Here is a 22,014-nt window from a genome sequence, read left to right on the forward strand (position 1 = left end):
TGTCACTCAGCAGTTTGTGGCGACAGCACATCAGAAGTGTTTAGTATACAAACTGTCCTGATTCTTAAAGGATTGCGTGTTTTGTATTTTTTGTATTTATGTGGCTGCTTGAAGGCATCATGTTGTGAGTTTAACTATTATGGGCTGAGGATGAAATTAACCTGCCAAATACAGGGTTCATGTTGGCTGTTTCAGGTAAATATTACAGTTAATCTGCCTTCATGAGAGTTAGGAATTGCTTTTTAAAAAGAATACTTAATATAAGGAAAACCTATGTTAAAAATAGTCAAATATCAAGGTGCATGATTATTCCATATTTCTACTGTCTGGTACCACTGACTAAGTGTTCACAATTCTAAAGCGTTTCACATTTGAATTAAATTATGAAGGCCATATATATTAAATGTAGATTATATCCATTTCACAAAGTACATTTTATCCTCGGTGTAAAGCGTTGTATTGTAGAGGTCCTTTGCTCATCAGTATACTTTCTGCATCTGAGACGCTGTCTTCTGACTTTCAGCACGAGGCAAAGATCCGCTCTGTAACGGACTACATGCAGAACGTGGAGCTGAAGAAGAGGAAGCTGGAGGACAGCTACGACTCTCTGAGCGAGGAGCTGGCCAAACTCCAAGCTCAAGGTATATTTTAGTATACAAAAAAAAAGAAATCAATAATAATTGAATTACAACAGTAGCTTTCTCAATATATTCATCCTGTCAACAAACAAGACCAAAGGTCGACGGCCATTCTAGGTTTTAATTTAGCACTGCAGTGCTTTGAGCTGAATGCTGATGTAAGCATGCTAACATGCTCGCAATGACAACGCTAACAAGCTGATGTTTAGCAGTTGAACCATGGTCACCATCCTTAGTCTGTTAGCATGCTAACATTTCCTAAAAAGCACCAACCACAAATTAGCCTCTATTTGATGATGATGGCTACGCTGTACTGGACAAATTAAAATGTTGTCCTGGTGATGAAGCTAGATGAAAAGTGAAGGGATCAGGATTCATTCTGGGGGCAAATTAATGTGTGCACCAAATTTCATGGCAATGCATCCAATAGTTAGATATTTTTTTCTGGACTACAGCGATGGACTAAATGACCAACTTTGCAATCCACAGCGCCGTGTTGCTAGTGTTACTAAAGATTGATGGACTGTATAATCTCAGTGTTCTACTCTGAAATACTAGATGCTGAAATACACAGCCAGGTTGAGGATGCAGTATATTTGTAAGAGTACATAAATCAAGCTTTTGAGGTGAAATCTAACAATCTAGCTAAGCCCGGGGTTCAAGGATCAATATTGAATTATCCCAGTCGGTGCAGCACACATACAATGTACAGGTACGGATTTGTAATGAAATATCTTCGCCCCCCAGCTGAGGTTGAGATGTTTTATCTACGTGATCGCAAATAACAAAGTGTTTATTTCAAGTCTAAAGTGAAGTAGGAAAATATAAATATGGTCGGACAAGCAAAACAACAAATTTATGGTTTATAAATCAGGCACAGATCAAAACTGCTCAATAAATCCAGAAATACTGCAGGTTTAAAGTAGAAAATGTATCCAGTAGAAGCACGGGTTTTTAAGATGACATTGTTCTAAAGGGATTGACGTGATGAATGATGAGGTGCATCTTGCTCACTGCACAGTGAAGGACAATATGTAGTTTGGGCTCCATTGTTAATCTTGCTTTATAAATGACTTGAGATGCCAAAGTCAAAAAAAGTTGAATGCTGTGACCCAGCAAAACAAAATCATGTGTAGACAAAGTAAAACATGAAAAAGACAACAAAGGTATCCAGTTCCAAGTTCCAATTCCACCGAACTGGAACTTTGAGGAAGTGCTGATTAAAACGTTGGCTTCAGTGGAGAGTTCTAGTCTGTGCCAGGAGACTTTTTGTCCTGATAAGAAAGAACGAGGGTAAACACCGACGAACAGCTTCAGCTCCAAAGCCTTTTATAGCACCAGCATGAATGGATTAATCGTATATTTGAAAATGTATGCTAAATCCTTCTAACTGCAGATATTCACAGGACACTGATGCAATTCACAAATCAGGCCAAAGGCAATTTAAGTCAGTATTCCTGAAGAGTCGTTTGGTGGATTATGGGCAGGTAAATCAATTTCGGCCCTGATCTATACTCGAGGGATGCGGCCTTTCACTCATTACAGAAGTAGACAAATACAAAGTGCCGCAGGTCATGTTGATCGCCGAGCCTGATGCGAGGTAGAGAGCTCTCTAATTTCATCATCCGACACCAGGAACAGCAGTGAGTTAACATCAGACCGGCGTAACACAATAGATGTCACATTCAATAATATATATTATTACACCCGAGGCATGACTTTGGATCACGCTGACCTCGCTGTCAACATGAAGCAGCGGTAATGTTGTGCTGTCAAAGTCAGGAGACTGTCACCCTCTTTCATCTTCATCAGTGTCTTGTTTCTCTCGCTGTTGTTCTCTTAAATGTGCGTGTTTTGTTTTAGAGAGAATGGCAAAGGTGACCGGTGGGGAGAATCACTCGTCCGCCCAGGAGTCCTGTGATATAAAGGTAACCATGACTACAGTGAGAACAATGTGGTGTGATGACCTTTTGTCGCACTGCCTCAGTACTCAGCTAACTGCAGGTGTGATGCATTTGTCTGCCTCCATGAGTGTGCAGTCATATGTGTGCATACTGTGTCTAGGCTTGTACATCAGCTCTTGATTGTAAACCAGGCCTGCAACTAACATTTTTTTTTTTTTTTTAAGCAATAGTTTAACAATTTGGGAAATATGTTATTTTGCCTTCTTCCTGCTGGTTAGATGAGAAGATCCATGCCACTCACATGTCTGTGTGATGAATCTGAAGCTGGAGTCAGCAGCCAGTTAGTTTAGCTTAGCCTAGCGGGGTTATGTGTCTGACTAGTTATTGGTTCGGAGGAGTTACTTCCTGGAGTCTTTGCTGGCTGTCTAGCAACTGGTCCCAGCCAACAAATGTTCAGAAACATAACCACCATTTGTCTTTTTTATCAAACATAAAATAAATTGTTAATTAGTGAACTTCAGACGTGCTGTTTATTTTTATTTTTTTTACACACGTTCCAGTTTTCAATCAGTTTTGATCAGTTGTGTCCAATTTTGTATCAATTTTCTCACCTAACTCTTGGCAAGAAAGCGAATAAGTACCGTATATTTCCTTTATCAACAAATAGCGTATGTCCACAACCACAACATAGACTAAAGCAGCAAGTCCTCACATTTGAGATGCTGGAAACAGCGAATGTTTGCTGGAAAAACACATTTTCTGTACATTGATTTTTAAATTATTTGACACATTTTCGCAGCACTATCATGCCTAGATTAACCTGTTTGGGGCCCCGGGTCAAAGCTAGCAGCGTCATTACATTTTATACCGCAGCACATTAGTATATACTGGATGACTAGTAGGCCCCATGGTTTTCTGTATGTAGGGATTTCAATTAAGTATTTATTGTTTTGAATTATCTGCCTGTGCTGTATTTGTGCTCGTGTTCATGAGTTTGTTTGTGCATATCTGTGTGTGTGTGTGTGTGTGTGTGTGTGTGTGTGTGTAGGGCACATACCAGTTTCATTAGCCTTGTCTCACTTCATACCATACACTGTATATATAGATGGATGACATGACCGCTCCCCAAAAGTGAAGCTAAAACACCTTGGTCGTCTCCTGGTGGCTGGCTGCAGGAAAGGTGCACCCACCATGTTAGCAGATGGCACATGGGCCAAACAAAAAACATTTAAGTTCACATCTAATAATTATTTCCCAAAATGGTTTCTGTCATTTTAGGTAGTTCTTATCACGCTGATGTATGTTCAAGTGCATATTTTTTTGATTAGTTTGGCTTTAATTAGTTATTTGATTCTATAAAAAGGGGGCTGACTTCATGATTGACAGCCGCGATTCTGTGGCCGTGCTCTGCTTGCGGTTGGTTCGAGTGGATGTATATATAGGCGGGGCCTCGATACCATGGCTCCAACCCCCCAATTACTACTGCGCAGACTCTTATGTGGAATATTTTGGCTTCACATCTGTACAGTGGAAGGAAGTGGGGACGCGTCGTCCATCTACAGTCTATGCTTCAAACTCAGTGGCAGTGTATGACACAACCTTGTGTGTGTGTGTGTGTGTGTGTGTGTGTGTGTGTGTGTGTGTGTGTATGTGTGTAATGCCCATGTGGCTCTTTCTGTCCACATGTGCACTGTTGCGTGTAATTCTATCCCCTCTTGTTCGTTAGTCATTTAGATTTCCATTGGTTCCCACCTTTACTCTCTCTACATTTATGTCTTTCACACACTCTTGTTGCTCGTACCTCAGAGGGCTCTGGAGCAGCAGATGGAGTCACATCGTGAGTCGCACAGCAAACAGCTTGGGCGCCTACGAGACGAGATCAATGAGAAGCAGGAGATCATCGACGACTTGACTGAGTCAGTGCTTCATTGTAATTCTTCACCTTCTCTGATATACTGCATCAGGACTTCTAAATGATGGGTCCGCTTTAGAAATGCTTTTTAGGCATAAATAGGCCTTCCTACTTCTATCTTTCAGAACGGACTGTTTGGCTCTATATAATACAGTTTGTATGTGGTTCCAGAAGCAGACAGCTTACCCACTCTGTGAGCTGTCTGTGGGCTCAAATCTGAAATTCAATTCCACCCTCACAAGCAGTGTGAAAATGCTCAAATTGGGGATTTATGGTGTCAGTAGTTGAGTTCTCAAAAGGCCCTACTTCTCCAAGACCCACCCAAGCTGCAAGAGGGAATTCAATATGTGTGGGTGGTCACACTAGGAAACTGCAGCTCGTGAGGACTTTAGAGTCAAGCTGCTGCTGAACCACAATGTGAGGAGCCACTAGGCTTGTTTGGGCTCCTAGAAAACATGCCATTTCAAGTGCCTCCTTGTGAAGATTTTCTGTACCAGGCATGACCGTAAAGGAGCAGCCTGCTGGGCAGACCCTCTTAAGGAACTAAAGTAGGTTTCCCAGCTGGCCGGGGAGTGTCTGGTAACACCCAAGGAGCAGCTGTAGAGGATTTCTGAACGAAAAGACATTTGGGGCTACTCTGCTTGTCCTGCTGGCATTGCCTGATTTGGATAAGCAGCTTGTAAATGGATGGATGGAGTGATGTCAGTGGGTCAGTGGAGTGGAGCAGGAATGATCTGTAACGGGAGCAGTGCGGCCCTTCACATCCTTAAAGCAGAGCAGCGAAAGCAGGTGTACAATAAATGTTCTTCTGAGATTCAAGAATCAGAAAAGGAGGGTGAAATCAAACATGGTTCAAATTGATAGGACATGCAGTGGCATGTATAGGTGTGCACCTTTTTGCCGAGGGAAGGGGCATTAAAAAAATACAAAAAAACAGAATGTTAAGGTACAGTAGCCCTTTACTGAGCCACAATGCCTGTCCAGATAGTACAGCTCGGATGTGACTTTAAGGAAAGAGTACATCCTACCCCTACCTAGAGACAGAGCACAATGACGTCCCGCCCACAGCAGAGGGGAAAATAATTGATTGCACTTCATTGACCTATTGCATGAAGGTGCCTCCTTCTCAATTCTGTCTGCTATAGCAAACCGTAGAAAAATGCCTAAAAGCTGATCTGTGATGGGATGCATTAACACCATTGAAATGAATCCATAACTACTTTTTCATAAGCTGCTGAACCAAAAAGCTGAGCTGTTAAGAATGCAAAAGTGGATACAGGCAGGAAATAACACATGAGGCATCCTGACAGTATGCCTAGTGTGCAGCAAGCATTTTGTGCAAATAATGACAGTTCTAGGCTAACTATGTTTATGTAAGTTAAGCTAAAGCATTTTGAAAGGACAAAACTTGTGTTTATAGTGGAATGTGAATAAATCTGAAAGCTATGCAGTATAATGTTTGCAAGTGCGTTAGCTAACTAGAATAGCTTGCAAACACATAGCTAACATTAGTTGCTAACTGCACCCCTGGTTGGCATAGGGGGATAAAATAATGTTTAGCTAGCTGACCATCATTTCCAGATTAGATCCATTGTATCACAGATTATATTTCACCTTTTAGTATTTACCTACATGCTGAAATCTTATTTTATATTTATATTTTTATTCACCTTTTTTCAGTTGTAACCAGAAGCAACAGCTGGAGTTGGAGCAACTGCACTGTGACTTTCAACATCTCAGGAGCCAAGAGCATCACAAGAGCCGGCAGCTGGAGGAACTGACGTGAGTCTCTGCTGTACTGTCCTGGCCAGCTTTCAAAGTCTTCAGCATATGGAGGCCCCAGGGCGAGCTGCCTCTTTTGATTCACATCTTTCATTTCTCTCTGTCATTTGTCTTCCCTTAGTCTGTTTATTTTCCTCTCACTCTGCAGCTCTGTCATCCTACTTTCCCTGTTCTCCTCCTGTGGCGTTTTACAGTTATTAAGTTTGTGGCTAAAATGATCTGGAGGGTTACCCTTTTAACCCTCTCTTTGCCTCTTCTGTCTTGGTTTCTGTCTTTCTGTGTAAATGTCTTTGCATCTCCATAATGGAGTTTAGGGATAAGGTAGCAGCTGGCTGCTAACAGGCCTCTTTCTGCACTGACCTTTGCAGCGTATTGCATCAGATGGGCAGATGGGAAACAGCCCATTAGTGGGGCAGACAGTCTATGATTGCGTTTGATCTTTATTCATGAATTATTTTAGCAAGAAAGTGGTACTCATTTGAGGTAAAGAAAAGTTCATTTAGAATGTTCTATAGCACGTTCTGTCATGTCTGTTTTGCATTAAAAAACAGCTAACATATTACAAATCATTTTATATTGATTCATAAGGTCAAGTATCATAATGCTTGATAATTGCTTCTCACTCACTATTCCCATAGTTGTAATACATTATAATATTATTATGTAGTTGTAATACATTATAATCTTATTATATTGTATTACAATGTGAGTATAAGATAAGTTGTAAGTAGAAATTAACTTTACAATTTTTCCTGTGATGTTCTTGAAACGATTTGATATTTTTCACTTTGCTGAAGCAAACAATGACCACTTAGAGTAACTTATCACATTATATTACATTATAACAATTACAATGTTTTACAACAGTGGGAATTATACACTATGATCCTTTAAAACTATAAAACATGTCAGGGAATGACCAGCAATAATAAAGTGCTATGAGACCTGAACTTATAAGTCATTATAAAATGCTTAGTAATAATAGTTAGTGCTAATGCAGTGCTATAAGTCAAATAATAACACATTGTAAGTATGTTTTATAATGCTGTATAGACACTGGCATCATAGAAAGTATTATATAATTTTCTATCTATCTGTCTGACTATAGATTTCTCCATGAGCGACATGAGCAGTCAAAGAGGGACCTCAAAGGGCTGGAAGAGACTGTTGTAAGTCATTATTTACTGTCACGTTTCACTTGGCTCCCTCAGAGGCCACCGATCCACTAAATACTATAACTGCTTTGATTGAACTATTTCCTCTCTCCCTTCATACCAAAGGCTCGTGAACTCTACACGCTGCACAACCTCCGCAAGCTTTTCGTTCAAGACCTGACGACTCGAGTTAGAAAAGTAAGCCAGACACAACTTAAATACACAACCCACTTAAAATATTACATTTTTCCACATACTATAGCAAGTGTAGCTAGAGTTCATGTGGCTTCACCTGGACTGAATGTTTTTTTAACTATAGTATTTGCGATGGCAGTGTTTTTTCAACCCTAAAAGATCTGTGCTGTTTCTGTCAACAGAGTGCACAGATGGAGCTTGACGATAGTGGGGGATACATCACCCAGAAACAGAAGATTTCGTTTCTTGAAACCAACCTCGACCAGCTTACGACAGTTCACAAACAGGTAACAATGAGCAGCAGATGTAAAGCTATAAATCATAGTGAAGGAGACTGAAAATAAAATTTTACCCGTCTACCATTTCTCTAAAGAGAAAGATCTTTACGGTTTCCCTCAGCCTGGAAGCCTGAATTTGATTGTGCCGTGACACAGCTGTGAGCCAGAAACGCCTTCCTGGATAGAATATGAGAGGAGGACTATAAGAACCCGCCAACAGAGCAGTTAACGGTGTTCTTCATTGCTCTCCTATGGGCAAAAGTAGCGCTAGCTCCATCAATCATCTCACTACTTCACATGAAAGTCTCCTTGAAAATGGAGCAGGAGGTGTTAACCATGCTGCCTTCGGGAAAAGGAAGCCACACAGCATGAAGTAGCTACTCAGATTTGATAAACACAAATTAATTGATCATACAGGTGCACACAAACACGCTCAGCCTTTCTCCTATAGCTGATGCGCACAAACTCTCAAAGGCAACCTTGTGCTGAAAAAGATGAGACTATGAACACACACACACACACACACACACACACACACACACACACACACACACACACACACTTTCCATCTTCTTCAATATTACTAAATGGACTACAGCAGAGGACGGAGTGTTTATGTGCTAAACGTTCTGCAGACTGGCACATCTACTCGTGCTGTCAGATTGGTGAGAGCTGCACTGCAGCAGTGTCGGGCAGAAAACCAATCCTAAAGTGGCTGCTGGGAAACTCCATCCCATCCACCACCTGCTGATACGGTGGGAACAGAAGATGAAAGTCATGGTCATAAATCAGAAAACTCCCAGTGGAAAGTGATAAGACTGCCAAAGACAGGCAGCGGACAGTGTGCTGGGGCTATGGATGAGTTTCTCTGTCCCTGTACAGATATAGTAATATCTGTCTATCCATCTGCACATACTCACAGCTGTCATGGTTTCGCTCACCACTTTCCTATCTGTGGAAATCTTGCCTCAATTTTTGTTTGTTGTTTTTTCCTTTTTAAAATGACTCACCACCAACCAATAAACTAAGACCGCCAAACCTCCTGTGGTTCTATTGAACTCCCGAGTCCTTCGTCTGTTAGACAACTTTGCCTGTTTGCTCAACCCGCTGGTCTTGTCATCAGTATCCCAGCAGGATGGGGATTACTTTGCATGATCACGTAGCAGCAGACTCTGTGTTTAAGGTGCTCAGTCAATGGTTTTTTTCACGTCTACCTTTCCCCACTGCTGTGAGCAGCAATTTAAAAATCAACAAATAAAATGATTTTGCTTTATGAGTGTAACCATAAACAAATTAGGCTGTTATCTCGAAGCAACCATGTTGTGTTTTACATTAATTGCACTCAATGCATTGCCTACTTTTTACTCGTTTGCTGGAGTGCAGTCAGTTTAAGAAATCAAACTTATCTGTGCTTTTTTGGTGAAATCGTAAGTTAAGAAACATAAATGTGTAATATGTACCAATATCAATCATACTATTTTTTACTACTAAATGATAAAATTGGGTTAAGCTGTGTCTTCCTATTGACTGACAGGTATATTATCAGCCCTAATAGTCCCTGATGGTTGAGCTCTGCTCTTTAATGGAGGTGTGCGGTGAACCAATGATCTATGTGGGCGTTCCTGTCATGTGCAACAGGAATGATGACCGGAGCGCCCCAGTGGCTGTGGTCAGACCCGTCTAGAAGGCGTTTTTTCTGAAGAGCTGGCCTTAAATCTGAGATAGTCAATCTTTACATAAAAGGCAGCCTATAGTCTTTTTCCCATCAGGGCACACGTGACAATCCTCTCTCTCTCTCTCGACTGCACCTATTTGGCTTTAACTGACACAAAATTTCCGGTTCAAGGGTTCTGTTCGCTTTGCTGCTTCCATTGTTGTGTTACTATACTCATTGGCCACAGCTGTAACGTGCTGTTAAAGCAGTGTTCTCGGCACGACAGGTTGGATCCCTCACACTGCAAAAGAGGAAGATGGAAGTGGTTAAACAAATTATATTTTGTCATTTCAGCAGTTGATTTATCTTAGGTATATTAAAATTCTATTAGACGATTGGATATATTGGTTTGGGAGCAGAGCTTGTCCTACGAAACATCACTATGACGTTAGAATTTATTGGGTCTCAGCCCGCTGGTGCTGTGCAGAGATTACAACACTGCCAGCTGCCAGGGACATTTCTTTAGTGGGGCCCCACACTAAACATACCAACACTCACTGAGGACACTGTGAGACACTTTGCACAAAACTGAAATGGTTAAACAAATGATGTTAGAAAAAGAAAAGAAAAAACATTTTTATTCTTCCTCTTCAAAAGAAACAAGAGCAAACCTTCATACACAGGTTTCTAATTGTACATAGCAATGTTAAAGCGACATAAGTTCTTCATATAAATTGTATTCAGAAAATTGTAAAAAAAAGAAATGCATTCATAGAGAAAAGATTACTAACTTTTCTTTGAATATTGTATATTGTTGATATCTTTTTTTCATTTGAGAGGATATATTACATGGTCACTGACATGTACAGTTGATCCCTGGGCTTACTGTATATGTTATCGTGTGTGTGTGTGTGTGTGTGTATGTGTGTGTGTGTGTGTGTGTGTGTGCGACAGCTGGTACGCGACAATGCAGATCTTCGCTGTGAGCTTCCAAAACTGGAGAAACGGCTTCGGTCTACAGCTGAGAGAGTTAAGGCGCTGGAGGGTGCGCTGAAGGAGGCGAAGGAAGGAGCCATGAAGGACCGCCACCGCTACCAGCAGGAGGTGGAGCGTATCAAAGATGTGATGAGGACTCGCAATCCCTTCCGAAGGCCCCATGCTGCACAGATAGGTAACACACGCACCGCGTTCACAGATTCAGCTATTTCAAAATAACTGAACAGCCATCAGCAGCAATCTACATTACATGTTGCTGCATTTGTTATTTCAGTAAAAGCTATGTAATCTGATTATCCTCTCATCTTTAGATAGGCAGTGATCCATTGAATCCAGCCTTTAAAATTGGATCTGTGGGTATAAACATGCAATATTCCAGTGTTACTATTGCATTCCTGTCTAGGACATTAATAACTTTCTTATAATTCTTGCAACTGCATTTATATGTCTCAGGTCTGTGAATCCAATCTAATTAAGTCTACAATCAAATCACACACAACTGTTTTCATGTCTATTCCTTCTACTAAAGTTTATATAGAGTCATATTACAGTTTTTCTCATTTGTTTTGTTTAAACGAAAATAAGAAAGACAAATGATTCATGTAAATTACTATAGGAACTATTAGGTAGAAATCAAACCATGTAAAATGTAAAACCTCTCCACCAATCTAATGCTGAGGTTGCACATGTCAACACTCGTGTCTATCTGGCTGCATCCCCTCATCTTATTCTTTGTCTTTGTTCTACACCTTGAGACAAATCTTTTGGCCCTTTCATGTATCTGCTGTGTGATTCCACCACAGGCAACATCCATTGTTGGATTTGCATCGTCTGTCATCTCCTTCCTTCCCCTCAACCAGAACACCTTATGTTCATACACCACCTCCTCATGCATGAGCGAGATATGAGATGAGTTTTCAGCACCAGTCTTCTGGTTCTATATTCAGAAACCGAAAGTACCGGAGATTTAGGTTCACCGCTGTGGAACACATTAATATGCTTGATAACTGAATTCAACAGCATGTGTTAGTTGCTTTAAATTGTGACAATATTTATGATAATACCGAATGATTATACGGTAAGATATTTGTAGTTATAGTTGTGATGGTTCGATGAAATATTTTGTATCAGGATTTACGCAGTGAGCTCTTCTGAGAGAAATACAATGTATTAGAAAAGCAGTGTAATCCATTTTAATCACTAAGACTTACTCCATCCAATTGCACTCATACGTTTGAATTCTGTGCGAAAGAAATGAGACGACTGTGCTGCTGTGAAAAAATTAGCTATTGATTTGAGTGTTTTTAGAGTAATGATTTTCATTTGAGGATTATGCTAAAGCAACTGTGAATAACTGTGGAATTACATTTCGTCATCTCATAGTGAAAATTATTGTGTTTTTGAATGTATTGTTAAGAGGTTTTTTTTACATTATTCAAAGGAAGAAAAAAGGTCTCTGGGGAAATAGAAATGCTTCTTTCCTCTCAGCTGGTGAGGTGTGTCGGGTTTGTTTGACAGCAGCTGGCAGGCTGTCAGAGTTTTGCTGTTAAACCGCAGTGAACGAGAGACAAAGTACACAAACGTGCTTTAATGACGTAGGACAAGACGTGTGTTCATGTTTGAAACTTTGACTAGAAGGAGAATTGTGTGTGTATTAGGTTGATAGAAAGGTGACATTACTGCTCTATGCTAGCTTTGATTGGCTGTATGGAAACAAGGTCTCCACCTGGATACTGGATCGCTATTCTGTCAAACTAAACCAAAAAATTGCAGAGCAAATATATATATGCTGTAGCAGCAAAATAAAAAGGGATTAATGCTGCACTTTGATATATTCCCAGAACTCCAGTCACATTTAAATGTATTAGTTTCGTGCTACAGACGACTGTGTAGCAATATCCCTTGTCGGCAGTATACCGATAAATATGATACTTTTGTCTTTTGTGGATGAATGGATCAGTCAATAGATCAATTCTGTTTTATCGCTAACAGCCAAGCCTGTGCGCGCTGGCCACTACCCACCGTGCTCTCCCACCAACCCCTTCTTCATCCGAGGCTACGGCGATCACCCCATTGCCTCCTGCAAAGCTGATTCCCACAACATCAACCACCAACAAGCAGCTGTTCCTGCTGCTCCTGCTGCTCCTGCAGCAGCAGAGAGTGAGCCCAGGTTACCCGAGGCCAACTCCAACCAGAACAGCCCCACCAAACACCTCGACTCCCAAATCAGTGATTCACAAGACGACGACGCTCAGGACAACACGTGAGTAAACTCGTGGAGTAATACACATCCTTGTACATAACAGTTGGGACTACGAAACTTGAAGTCCACTTGTAGTTTGTCCAGAAGTTTCAACCTCAGTGCAGTTGTCACAACAACGATCCGCCGATGTGAAATACAGTGAATGCTCCAGAAACAGCGACAGTAGAAAGTGGAGTTTTCCAAGCTCTTTACATTCCAGCTTTTTACAGTTCGGTGTGTCTGTGTCTCTGACTTGACATTGATTTATCATTTAGTGGCTAAGTGAACACTTATATTTGCCAGTTTTTATTTCTTTTTAATCTAAAGGTCAATATTTTGACACACAAATCCCACTGTTAGGTTTACGTGAATGTCTCTTCCTCCTGTTTGTAGGCTTCGAGCTGAACCACCGAACCAAGCAGACAAGAACACCGCAGAGATGCTCGATTCAGAGAACGGTGAGCCCTGTTTACATGGTGACAGTTAAAATAATGAGATGTTATTATTTTTAGTGGTTGCCATTATGCCATCCCACCAGCCTTTGTGTTTTAATGTTTTTTACACTCTTATAAAGTGGTGGCTGTTAAACCAGTTTACAGTGATTGCCTTGCTGCTGTGATAACAGTTCAGCCTGCTGTTTCTCTTTTTTCTTTCTGCTTTCATCTTCTTGTAATGGGCTCGTAGTCGGCCGTCTTAACTGTAATTCCTTAGTGTGAGGAAAAGAGTTTCAGTGTAGGTTAACTGCCTTTGGATAAAATGTCCGTATATTTATGGGCTACTGCCTCATTTTTTGGAATTCACTAAGGATAGGAGGATACTGCTGCTACTACTTGAGGCTTTTCTCCACCTCCGTGTTTGTGTGTGTGTGTCTGCTCTCATCAGAAGCAGTGTCTCGAGGAGATGGATTAGACTTGCAGTGTCATTACTCAGACAGACAGATAACCACCCAGACAGGCTGAGTGCCCACCTCAGCCTCTGACCCAGTGATGACAGTTGTAGAGTTGTGTAACAGCACTACACCTTTTTGATTCTCCAGGAATATCAATGAAAGTGGCAAACTGGGTCAGAGCCAATATATCAATCTGCTGCGATAGTACTTACCTTTTATTATTAGAGATGTTATCCGGAGAACCATTCAAGAATTCAATCAGGCTGGTTTTAGTTATTGCTTCCCATGGTGTTGTTTCAGAAGATATTCATCGCTGCCAAAAAGAAAATGCTGAGAAAAAAAAAACATTTGTCTCTTTTTGGCATAAAAATACTCGCGCTCAACACTGGCAGCAGTTCAGATGCTATGACTTGTCTCAGGAGATTTGTAAATAAGTGTGCAACCTTTTTTAGGTTTATTCAAATTTTTTGCATTTTCAATATTTTATTTAGTATTCCTCCCCAAAGTGGACATATGCCATTTTTGGAATGGATGTGCTTGTGCACTTTAATGTATTCTGAAGTCGAACTCGGAAGGAAATTTCCTTCTGGTCCCTGACTCGTAATTTTCCCTCTGGGTTACGATTCTCCTCGCTGTTATGCATTTTAAAAAAAGAGCTTATGGGAAAGTGTAAAACTCAATGCCAAACAGCTCTGCAAGTCATGCACCCCAAATGTCTTACTTTTTCTGTATTTTCAGTCTGTTGAGGTGTCGCCTTGACAGTTCCTCTTAGGATAAGCGTTTCATTAACTGCCATACCTTTTTTCAAAGAGATTAAACCGAGCAGCCTTATAATCCAGTCATGCAAGGCTCCTTGCTTATAGACAGCTTATCAAATTTAAGCACATAAATTAAGTAAGCTTTCTGCCATGAATATCAATGAATAATTGCACATAAGACTTTTTAATATCTGGAGATTGATCAACACTTGAAACATTTTGATACGTCTGGGTGTCAATATGTTGTGCCATATAAAAAGCCAGGTGAATATTTTGTGTCAGGGTAGTTTCAGGGAAAGCACAGGCCTCTTAGAGTGGTCGTCTGCAGTAGCTGCTAGGAGGATCCACAGAATGTAACTATGATCCATTGTGCTTTTATGCAACGAAGCTCTCTGGGCGGGAGGACTTCTTTTAAAACTTGTAGCAGTTGTGCCAGTCGTACCGTATTCGAGTGAGTGTCCTCATCAGACAAATTTCGGAATTGTTGGTTTGTTCAAACATTGTAAAATTACTCATGTTTGACAAGCAATCTTTGGCAGTCAATCCTCTCCAGAATAACGACAGCATTGACCATTGGTACAAACAGTGTGAAATGAATGTTTATGTTTCGTTGCATATGTTCGTATACCACTGAGAAAACTTTCTGTTGTGTCTGCTCTGAGCTGATTGAGTCAGAAGACCAGTATAATGCACATATCTGTCTTTTTAAAATGAATGACAAACACTCTCATCAGTCATTTGTGTATGAGGTCTTTTTGTTTGAGAACCAACACATTATGCAGCTGCTTGTTCCAAAGCCATCTATCTCCAATGGCTTTGGGCTGTTTCAGTTTAATCTGTGTCTGTGACAAACCCACTTCTTCCTTAATTTACACACCACCAACCCTCTCACCGTGCACCTGCCTGCCTCCTTATGCACCTCTTTCTGTCCGCAGGAAACACCACAGATATCAACGACAACAGGTAAGACTACTGCACCCTGCCTGAGGACTGCAAAACACCCACTGCGGTTTGTTGTCGTCTTGCTGCAGGCTTTCATTTTGTCACTCATGGGCAGAATTAACCTCTAAAATGTAACTTGTGTAGTATTTTGTGTGACTGATTTAGTTTTAAGGTTTATTTTGGACTCTTTGATGGGCTAACAACAGCTTGGCTTCAACTGAAGGTCCTGAAATATTTACTTAGTTTTAATAGATCATCATCATCAGTTTCAGAATTATTGGCCGAAATAGAGCGAGTTGAATAAAGGTAATATCTAGCATGTTTGATAAAAGTCAGTTATAGGCAAAGAACAGGTTGAAGTACTGTATGTCATTGCCACATTCACCTTGCATGCACGAATCCCCCCTGTGGTTTAAGACCAATTGCTGTGACATTACTGATATGCTTCCCTCACTGCTGTGTCTCTCTGCTCCCTCGCTGCCCCCTTGTTGCTGTCATTGCTCCTGCTGCTGTGGATGCTGCTGCTGCACACGCCTGTGATTCTGGTGCGTTGGATAGCACGTGTCTGAATGTGAATTCTGTGTCCAGAACTGACGTCTGTGACAATCAAGACCCAGCCAACCTCTACAGCCTGCAGCAGGATGCCTCAGCCAGCTAATAGTCCGGGGCAGGTAAGAACACAGAAAAACAACTCTTCCATGTTTGTGTTACAGAACATAGGTTAACGAATCATGGGTCAATCGAAGCTTTACTCCACTGAACTTATCCATTGAAGTAAACATCTCATCTGTTCTATAAATATTATACACTTAACATAAAGAATAGATGAGGTCTTTGAAACCAGGAGCTCTGAAGCTACATCGGCAGCTTTCCTCCATCAATTGTTAGTTTTTAATTGTTCTTTTTTAATTGAACGAAAGGACTCAAACAAATAACCACATTCTCTGAAAACCTGAAGGTTTTTGTAACTTTGAGTAAACTTGCACCTTTTTACGACACTGATATTGATGCTTTTTCAATAAAATAGCAAACAGTAGGACGCTTTTAAAGACTTGCTTCAATGTTACATTTGTACACATATATTGTCTGAAAAGCTTGCCTCAAATGGCAACATTAAATGATTATAGATTCACATATATGTTACATCATTTTAATTCATCTGAACGTTTGTCCCGAGATCGCATTAGCCTGCATCCTGAAGGCGTTTTACATAATAATGGCAGCGTCAATTCTCACAAATAACTGTGGCTTGCAAACTGCAGTTAAATTTGGTAGAGCTACAGGGCTCTTGCAAGTATGACATTTGTTTTGATTATTGAAACATGTCAAAATGTACAAGAAAGGAAATAATCACGATGTTTCATGAAACAAAACAGCCCAGCTGCTTATCAAACATCACCTAAATAAATGCCATTTGAAACAGAATATTTACATGGAATAATAAATGTTCTCTTCTTATCCAAACATATCCTGCAGTTAATTTCTCTTAGGTATATTAACACTCTATTAGACGATTGGATATATTGGTTTGGGAGCAGACCATGCCCTACGAAACATCACAGTGACTTTAGAGTTTATTGGGTCTCAGCCCTCAGGTGCTGTGCAGAGATTACAACACTGCCAGCTGCCAGGGACACACACTAAAAATACCAACACTCACAGAGCACACTGTGAGACACTTTACACAAAAATACCCAACAAACAGCATCTGTCTCGGATCAGCACCGCACGCCCTTTTAACTCAATCTCATAAATCCCAACGAGGGTCGAAGATTATACAATAATATAAAAAATATTCCTCCTGGAAATACCCACAGGAGAAAGAGGAATTAAATGATCAGTGCCTCTGGGTTTTTATTTCATCCCACTAATTCTGCTGTTACACGCTTCATTCAGTTGCCTTTTTCATCTATTTAAGTGAATATTATTCAGCACCACTTGTCACGGGGACAGCAGTGAATTTTATTTGGAAACCTTCGTCTTAATTTGCAGAACTAGCATTGCTTTGCACAGTGCTGGTGAATTTGACATCCTATGTAGTCTAAATATGACCCTAGACTACGACATGCAGTTCCCAAACACAACTAGCTCTCAGTGAAGACACCAGAAATGAAATGATTCGAGACATGTTCCTTCTGGCGCTGTTGGCATGACTCACTGTCTGCTCTTTCGTTCTCCCTGTTACTCTCAAATGTAACTGACTGTTGCTCTTACTTTCTGTTTCTCTGTTTGTCTCTCTCTCTCTCTCTCTCTCTCTGTCTCTCTCTCTCTCTCTCTCTCTCTCTCTCTCTCTCTCTCTCTCTCTCTCTCTCTCTCCAGGCAGACGTTTTCTTTCTGAGGCCTATTCTGTAAATCTGCATGCAGCTGATCATTGTTCTCCCAGCCTCTCCTTCCTCCCTCAGCCCCCTATCTCTCCGGTGTCCCCTTTCCTTCCCCTGCTTGCTCCTCTTCAATCTCCTCTCCTTCCTTTACACCGATGTGGGGTGTATGTTGGTATCAGTAGGATCCACGGCATGCGCTGCATCTCAATTGTCTGACTTGGCAGATTACACTCGTACTGCTGCACACTCTCCCCCATGAAGGTGGGGAGGAGAAGGTGCAGTGCTGTAGGTAACCACTAGTGTGTGCTGTGTGTCTCAGTGAGGGTATCACAGTAAACAAAAAGGCAACAGTACAATTAACAATAAGCTAAGTCTTAATCACTATTTCTAATATTAAACATGCGTATGGATCTGAAAACTCAACAGTGAACCTCAAGATCACTTAGCTAATGTTTATACTTTAGGGCTGTGCATGTTCATTTTTAATGTTGGTCTTCAATACATAAAATAGTAAGTGAGCAAGTAACATTGGTATGAAATGTTTCAGTCTTAAATGAAACTGTTAAATGGGGGATTCAGTCTCAAAAAAATAATTGTGTTTCAAGGATACAGCTGTTTTTTTTCGATCTTTTTGTTGTTGTCAACAAAGCTCATGAAAAGACGAAGACCAACAATGCATTACTGTGTCTCAGTATTTTCCCAGCCTGCCTGTGGCTCTCAGTCTCAAGCAAACTGAAGATGTAAAGGTTTAAAAACAGGCCTTGGATGTATTGTTTTATTTTTTTACCAAAAGGCTCAGTCATTTCCTAAAAAAAAAGATAAGGCATTTTTTATTTAGCAAGCACTTCTAAAACAGGAGTAAATAGTGTATTTATTGGGGACCATTTTCAGCTGTGGATTAATGACATTAAAACACATTTGGTGTTCGAGTGAGTTTTTACAGCAGCAGGATAGTGTGAGTGGGATTGTCTGAAAATAAACTGCAGTGTCATCAGGCTTATTATAACACTGTCTGATTTATTTATTTTAGAAGCAGTGTGAGTAGTCATAGTAACAATATAGTGTTTTTCCACACGTAGACCAACCCACAGAACACAAAACTAAACTAAAATACAGAAACGCACACCTGCCACGGTTAAAACTTGGCCGAGCCTTAACTTAGACACTAGACAATTTCTCACATTTGACCTTTTCTTAAAATAAACAAAGGCAATTAAGTTTATATATAGTATACAGTAAAGACTTTAACTCCTCAAGTCACAACAGTTTTGTATTTTGGTACCCTTTGAGGATATCTTTCAAATACGTACACTAGATAAATAGTCACCCAATTAACCCCCTATAGTATAGTCCAGAGATCACACTTTGGTGAAGACCTCGTCAATTTTTTGAGCTTCAGATGACTCCGGTGATGACACCTTTTCACCAAGCACATGAGGAGCCATTGTCCTAAGTGAGGAAGTTGGATCAGAACATCGTTCGCTCAAATATTCAGTCGCCTCAGTATGTTTGACTTTTGGTACGCTGCACTGGCTACAACGAGGCTGAAAGGCAACTTCGTCTGAACCACCAGTAGAGTCTAGAACACGATGTCTGATTGATTTGAAAAGACTGACTCTGTCGTAGTAGAGACTCTTAAACTGTAAATCATCCCTAGAAAAAAAACGCCCCGTCAGGGATCGCCTGTGAGATATTCAATCATTCTCATGACAACAAAAAGCATGGCAGAGTGGGGGAAAAAATAATTGTGTAGCAACTATTTTTATACTGCTAGTTCTAGTTCTAGATATAAGAAATATATATATATATATATATATATAGTATTTACCATGAGCTCTATTTAAAATGTTTTTTTTTATTTGCTATTATTTATTATAGCTTATTCATAATTTATAGCAGTTGCTGAATGTGAAGCATTTGCTTTGATGTGTGCTTTGAAGGTTTTGGGTATCAGATTTCCAGCGTTTTGTCATTGAATGAAAATGCATGTACCTGTGCAGCTGTGGTTCCAATACTAATGATTAATCCTACGGTTCTTCACGAAGCACCTCAGATTAATACCAAAGCCCTGATTGTAGTGATTCATTTAAAGAGTTCTGTATATCCTCTGATGGAGACATACACCAAAGGTTACTGTAGGTTATCAGCTGATACAGCCCTGTCTTATCCCTCACACCTCCTTATGACTCACACACAGATCGCTTCATCAGACAATGACCCCAAAGTACAGATACATCACATATACCGTGTTCCTTGGGTGCAGTCTGAGTTATCTGAGCAGATAAGTTGATTGGCACACACACGCCGATGGTCACGCCGCCCTCCAAACTCCTGATTAGCCAGTCAGGATAAAAGAGTCAAGGGTGACAATAGACGGAATGTGTGTGTGTGTGTGTGTGTGTGTGTGTGTGTGTGTGGGTCTCTCACTCGTCAACTTTCTGCGATTCTTTTCCGTAGCAAATCCGTAACGCTTTAGTTTACAGCCTGCAAATTATAGTGTAGATATTTTGTGATGTGATGATGTACTTACTGAGGAGGCACGATGGAAGAAGAACATAAGAGGGTTGCAAATTTGTGTTTAGGGAGGGGACCTAGAAATACATTTTACTTATTTAATTAACTGGCAGAGATGGGGGACCAACGTACCTGAGGCCTTCACACACCGGGAGCGGTACACACCGGAACACTTGAAAAGAGAGAATAGCTTCACAATTGTGTCTGTTCAATCAGTTTTGATTGTCAGGTGGATTCAAAAACAAAATTACTGTTCTTCAGTATCTTATCATAATATTAAAATATATATATATATATACACTTCATTCTTATAGCGACAGCTGTGAAGGCTGTAAAGCCCAATGTTTTGTTTTTCAGTGACATTAAGTGTACACCATATTAATAATCACAAGTTCTCTGCATTTTAATTATTTCCCTCCCCAGATTTGTCCCGTGTAGTTACCATTTTACTGATACCCTTGATATACTTATTACGTTATGTTACATTGTGGGCTGTAATATCAAGCGTTACTGACAGACCCCCTCTTCTATTTATATTGAGGCTAATCAGACATGCATGAAGCACTTGATCACATTATGTTCTTTATGCTTTCTCTCTTTGTTCCTCTTCACAAGACTTTACACTGAGTATCGGATACAGCAGCTGTTAAGTTTGACTTTCTTCAAAGGGTCAAAAAGGACATTGAGAAGCTTACCACTATCATAAACGTTAAGTGCGTTCGCATAACCTAAAGAAACCATTAGTTGTCAATTTGTTGTTAATGAACGAAAACCACCAAGAAAACAACTATTCCTCTGACATGCCCGATGGTTGTATACTGAGCAGTAAATGTTTGGGCGAGTGTAGAGTTTATTTTCAGTCTTATTGTTCTGTTTGTCTGACAGTCATTGTCACCAAGCTGAAAATATTCTGGCAAGGTAAATAATATGTGAAACTGTAGCCGAAATATGCAGAAATATAACTATGACAAGAATGGTAGGGTGGTTTAAAAAAAAACAACAGATGCAATATGTCTGTGTTTGTACACGTGTGCGTTGGTTGGTTTGTTCATAGCGTGGGATTTAGTGCATGCAGTACTTCTGTAACTGCTGAGAAACAGTACTGTTATCTCCTTTCAATAAAGATGATTCTATGTTGTATCATTATTACACTGTCTTGTTCTTATTCTGCCACTTTAATTATGTCGGATGTTTACCCCTTAAGCACTTTGAGAATGCACATTGAGCAGATGTTGACAATTCTCCGTTATAGAAAAATAAATGCAGAAATTATTATTTTCTTCAGGGTAAAAACATTGCTTATCATGCACTGATCGATTTTGAGATTTTACGCTATTTTACGTCCATAACATGTCTGCTTTGAGATTGGCAGAAAGAAAATATACAACATACACATTTAGGTGTTTATTTTACTGCAGATTTTCTATTTGTGTCTGTAGATTTCTCCTAAATTCACCAAAGGTTAGCGTTACATAATGGCTCATTTGCATATTCATATTATATTATCATATTATCATATTATATATCTTATATTTCAGAAAGCCTCTTATACAAAAAAAAATTGCCTTAATGTAACTAATCAATTCGGAAAGTTTCATGTGATATCTATTAGTTAAAATCTGTAGCCTATTCTCATGGGTCCCCTTTAGAGAAATAACAGTGTATTTATTTTCATGAGGATAATCTGAGAAAAACTAGACATTTTGAGCTGGAACTTTTTTTCCTTTTGTGTTCTTCAATGATGCTTTTAATTATATAATCAACATATCATCATCATCATCATCATCATCACCATCATCATCATCATCATCATCATCATCATCATCAATTAGAAT

General features: G+C 40.0%; 1 protein-coding gene across 1 annotated transcript in view; it reads left to right on the top strand.

The window, feature by feature from the left end:
• kif5ab (kinesin family member 5A, b) overlaps positions 1–16,002 on the top strand; it is a gene marked incomplete at both ends in the record, with an annotated part of 52,649 nt that extends 36,647 nt beyond the window's left edge. The window contains 12 exons of the mRNA XM_079184204.1: positions 524–641; positions 2,502–2,566; positions 4,349–4,458; positions 6,135–6,236; positions 7,345–7,405; positions 7,517–7,588; positions 7,768–7,872; positions 10,472–10,688; positions 12,506–12,776; positions 13,149–13,213; positions 15,338–15,365; positions 15,903–16,002. Of these exons, the coding sequence (XP_079040330.1) occupies positions 524–641; positions 2,502–2,566; positions 4,349–4,458; positions 6,135–6,236; positions 7,345–7,405; positions 7,517–7,588; positions 7,768–7,872; positions 10,472–10,688; positions 12,506–12,776; positions 13,149–13,213; positions 15,338–15,365; positions 15,903–16,002 (1,314 nt within the window). The remainder of the gene's footprint in view (positions 1–523; positions 642–2,501; positions 2,567–4,348; positions 4,459–6,134; positions 6,237–7,344; positions 7,406–7,516; positions 7,589–7,767; positions 7,873–10,471; positions 10,689–12,505; positions 12,777–13,148; positions 13,214–15,337; positions 15,366–15,902) is intronic.
• Between the last annotated feature and the right edge of the window lie 6,012 nt (positions 16,003–22,014).

The sequence above is a fragment of the Pholis gunnellus genome, assembly GCF_910591455.1.
Source record: "Pholis gunnellus genome assembly, chromosome: 3".
NCBI classification, from domain to species: Eukaryota; Metazoa; Chordata; class Actinopteri; order Perciformes; family Pholidae; genus Pholis; species Pholis gunnellus.